This window comes from Monoraphidium neglectum, assembly GCF_000611645.1.
Source record: "Monoraphidium neglectum strain SAG 48.87 unplaced genomic scaffold scaffold01402, whole genome shotgun sequence".
Classification (NCBI taxonomy): Eukaryota; Viridiplantae; Chlorophyta; class Chlorophyceae; order Sphaeropleales; family Selenastraceae; genus Monoraphidium; species Monoraphidium neglectum.
In genome coordinates this window covers 10,660-14,975 of record NW_014012226.1, presented here as the reverse complement: position 1 = coordinate 14,975, position 4,316 = coordinate 10,660, and the positions used below count along the sequence as shown (strand labels likewise).

At 63.5% G+C, this 4,316-nt stretch overlaps 1 protein-coding gene across 1 annotated transcript; it reads right to left on the bottom strand.

Moving 5' to 3' along the window:
• Positions 1-665: 665 nt before the first annotated feature.
• MNEG_7746 (hypothetical protein) lies at positions 666-3,229 on the bottom strand (the record flags this gene model as incomplete). The annotated part of the gene is made up of 5 exons (XM_014043783.1): positions 666-863; positions 1,136-1,738; positions 1,954-2,240; positions 2,333-2,444; positions 2,930-3,229. The coding sequence occupies 5 exons, from the start codon at positions 3,227-3,229 to the stop codon at positions 666-668; spliced, it is 1,500 nt and encodes a 499-aa protein (XP_013899237.1).
• Positions 3,230-4,316: the final 1,087 nt, after the last annotated feature.

Sequence of the window (4,316 nt, the reverse complement as noted above, 5' to 3'; positions counted from 1 at the left end):
GGCGGCGGGCGCCGCTGCTGCGCGCAGGGCCGGCCGGTTCGGCAGCAGGGGCCGTGGGCGTGCCCATGCCGCTAAGCCGCTGCCACTGGCCCTGGCTGCGAGGCTGGTGCGTTGCATGGCGACGCGCTTTGCTGTGCGTGCCGCGTCGCAGGCGCCCAGTTTCCTCGGCTGAGGTGTGTCGCTCGCTGGACCTGCTGCAAGGTTTTCAGGCGGTTTGTACAGTGTGAGTGCGCCAGTGCACGCATGGATGCGGGGGACCAGCGGCCTCAGAATCAAGTACTGGCCGAGCACCCGCCGAGCTGGCTCTTCAAGGCCGCTTTCATACAATCGTACTTATTACCTTTGGTATGAGGCTGCTTCTTGATGCTGTTGAGTGCCGTTAGCGATCTGTATCTCCAGGTATCGCAAGCTTGGGCCTTGCTCTGCTACCTCGGAATGGATGATGGGTCATACAATTTGGAAACCATGCATAAACCAATGGAAACGAATAGCCGAACTTGATGACCAGTGGTGCATGCGCGAGTAGGGGCGAGCACCGTGAAGCAGCAGCGTGTGTCACCGAAACAGGTCCGCGCCGGGCATCTCGTCCTACTGGAAGCAAGTGCTCCCACTACAGTGCTGTACTAGTGATTCACCATCCATGTAATGCTAAACCCCGCTCACAATCAACTAGCTGCCGCGGCAGCGGCTGCCGCCATCTGAAAGCCGCCTTGGCACACAACCCTGTCGTGCCGGCCGTAATCGTCCCTTTCCGGGTCCTCCGGGTCCCACAACGCTGGGCAGGGCTGGCCCGTGCGCGCCAGCAGGAAGCCAATGAATCTGAAGGTCCGCACGGCCTGGAAACGGTCGTCTCGCGGCTCCACCTGAGCAGTCGGGAGGCGGGCAGGCAGGGCAAAGCAGGAGGTGTGTGGTTGCTGTATACACCATGCATGGCCGAGCGCAGAGGGTGTGGCGCAAGGTCCCAAAAAGTAATTTGTAATCACATGCAGGCACTATTACAGGCGGTCAGGCGCAATATGGGACCCATGCAAGGCGTCACGCCAGGCCGAGGGCCGTGCGGCCCTGACAGCCCCCCCATGACGAAACATAACCGTACTGTGCGTCTGCATACAGTACCGCAAACGTCATGCCACACCTGCCGGCCTGTGTATATGTCGGTGAACCGCCCTTCCCTGCACCGGTTGCAGCCCAGCGCAATCCCATGCCGCCGCGTCGGCGACGCGGGCGCGCGGCCGTCCGAGTCGACGTCGCGCCAGAACGTTGCGTTGGCGGCCGCTGATTCAGCCTCATCCAGCAGCCACCCTGCGCGCCGCAGGAACGCCCGCAGGTACAGCCGCTGCACCACCCGGTTCGCCAGGCGCCCCTCGGCAACCGCCGCGCCGTGCGCGGACAGCTGGACGCACAGCTGTTGTGCCGCCGCCCGCGCGTCGCTGGCGTTGCCGCCGGGCAGCAGCGCGCCGCCGCACGCCACGCCGCCGGCGAGGGGCGCCACAAAACCCGGGAAGCAGCCGCAGTGCTCGGGGGCGCCGGCAGTGGGGGCGGCTCGGGAGCCGTTGCCGCACAGGATGCATTCGCCGCCGAGCCGCGGGCTGAGGGCGCTGCCGGCAGGGCACACGGCTTGGCCAAACGCGTCCAGAGCGTAAGCCCTGACAGGCGGCAGCGTCAGCGGGCTGCCAGGTGTCGCGGCCGTCAGGTTGAGGGTGCTCACGGCTGCCGCGCGGATGGCGTCCAGGCACACCTGCCGTTGCCGACGCGGTTGGCCGGTGGACATGGCGATTGGCGTGAACGTGTGAGGTGTGAGCCTGGAACTTGCTGGCGCCCGGTTGGAAAAGGCCATCGAAAAAATTTGGGCGCCCACTTCAAGGTGCAGAGTGTCGCCAGAATGACCACCCCCGTGGGCGAACAACAGGCGCTGAACAATGGGTCGCCACAGAGCTCCAGGATCCCCCTCACCTCGACATCAGCTGTCCCCGCAGCCACGAGCCCCTGCGCCGATGCCCAGGCGCACGCGTTGAACAGCGGCCATGCAAGCGCCGGCCGCGCCGCCGGCCGCAGCGCGCACATGGCGCCTTGCTTTGAGCCGCGGACTGCAAACGCGAAGGCCCCGCTGCCGCCGCTGCCGTAGGCGTAGGTGAGGGGCGCCATCCAGAAGCTGGGCGCGTTCACGGCGGCGCTCGTCGAGGCGGGTGGGTTGGGCAGGCGCACCGTCAGCTGGTAGCGCTGGCTGTGTTTCCACTGGCCTGCGCGGTGCAACGGAGGAACCATGGTCAGTGTCTTGCGACGAGGTGGCGCAACATGCGGCGCGCAGCAGCGGCCAGGCTCAGGCATGCACCTGTGATGAGCGCGCAGTTGCCAGGTGCCCTGGAGGAGTCCTGCGCCTGGGCCAGGCGCTGCGCCGCTGCTCCCGCCGCCCCGGCCCTATCCGCTGCCGCTGAAGGCGAGGCCTGCGCAGCGGCGGCGGCGGTGGCGGCGGCAGCTGCACCAGCAGCAGGTGATGCTGTTGAGGGTTGCAGAGTGCCGCTGGGAATGGCCACACCGTCCTGGTCCCACTGCAAGTCGTCGTACCTGTATGCGTGTGTACGTGCGCGCACACATGCGCATGCGTTTGTGTGTGTGCGTGTGCGTGAGTGTCTGTTTGTGTGTGTGTGTGTGTGTGTGTGTGTGTGTGTGTGTGTGTGTGTTTTGAGACTCTGGTGTTTGGATATGTTTGTGCGAAAACCATACCCTCACGCGCATTTACTGGCGCACCACAGCTGCGGGCGTCTTGCATGGCACGCAAACATGTGGACTTGTGTAAACATGTCACATGTTACATGTGGACATTGCTGCCAGCCACATGCAGGCGCAACCAAGCATTTTCTCGCCTGTAGCTTGCGTAGCTTCGCGCGTAGTACGGGTCTGTCGCCAGCACGCTGTGCGCGCTGCCCACCTCCACGGCATTCACTGGCCACGCCGTCTGGAACCAAGGCGCTGCGGCCCAGTCCGCAGCTGCGGCCGTGCTGGCCGTCGCAGCACGTTCCACTTCGTCAAGCGTCCATATATTGCCGCCCTCCTTCAGGGATGTGACCGCCACGTCCTCGCGCACAAATGCGAACTGGTCGTCGCCGGCGCACAACAGCATGCCGTCGGGTGCTGTGGCAGCGGGCGTGGTGATCTCAAAAGTGACGGAGTTGTATGTTCCTAAAGCTAAGCTGCTGTACATGAGAATCCTGCACACGACCCCGAACATCGTGTTCGAGCTGCTCGCAGCTCAGATCATGCTTGCTTTCAAAATCATCTCGGCGTTATTATCAGCGGTAATTATGTGATTGCTTGTTGAAATGCCACTGGCCGTGTTGCACGGCGTCCATGCTTGTGTTGCCGGGGCAGTCTCAGGGGATGTTTGACCACACCATGACGCGGTGCCGCCCGCATCACTGGCGCCTCTGGTGCTTGTATGAGCAGCTGCGGATGGCCCTGCACGCCAATTCATCACCATTTGCTGTTATGTTCTGTTTTGGCACTGATCCAGGATTATAATGATAATCAGCTAGAGATCTTGTCTGACCAACAGGCTTGTGATGTGCTGCGTGTGCCCCAAGGCCCCTGTCTTTCCACACGTCCATGTAGAAAGCCTACAGGTGCCTCAACCCCTAAGAAATCTGCCACGGTGGTGCTGTTGCGCAAGTATGCAGGTGTTGCACGCACACTTGTGGCATTCTCATACACATACAGCCGTGTATTGGCAGGCCATTGCACTGCCGGTTTTGCTTGTCACCTCTGCCGCCTGCCACTTGGTAGGGCTTGCCTGTGTTGGACGCATGCATGCGGCCATACACCTGGTTGGCGCCCCAGGCGTCGCACTTGGTCAAGACCGCGGCTTTGGTGGAGCCCACCCAGCATTTTGTGAAGCAGTGGCTTCACTCCGTTCCCCGCACAAACAGAGTGGGCGGCTGCTTACACATGCTTGCAGCTGCTGGCAGGCCGCGCGCGCGGAGGAGTGTCCCTAGTAACGGTCAATAGACGGTCCGCGCGCCTCCACAGACGCAATGTTGTGTGCTCAGTGTTGAAAGAGGGAGGGTTGAGACGCGCGTGCCGCGCCGCAGCTGCAGCGCGCACAAACAGCAGCCCGCGCGGCGCGACCGCCAGGCCTGGCGGGCGAGCCGAGCAAAGCGGCAATGGCGGGGGCAGGAAAACGAGCACGCTGTGGCTGCAAACTCAGCAGGTATGCACAGAGTGCCGGACAAGGACGGGGCCGGAATCGGGGGCAAGCGGCTGCGGGCCCGCTGCCCGGGTGCCATATGACAAGGCAGGGGCAGAACCGCCGCACAGGGGCA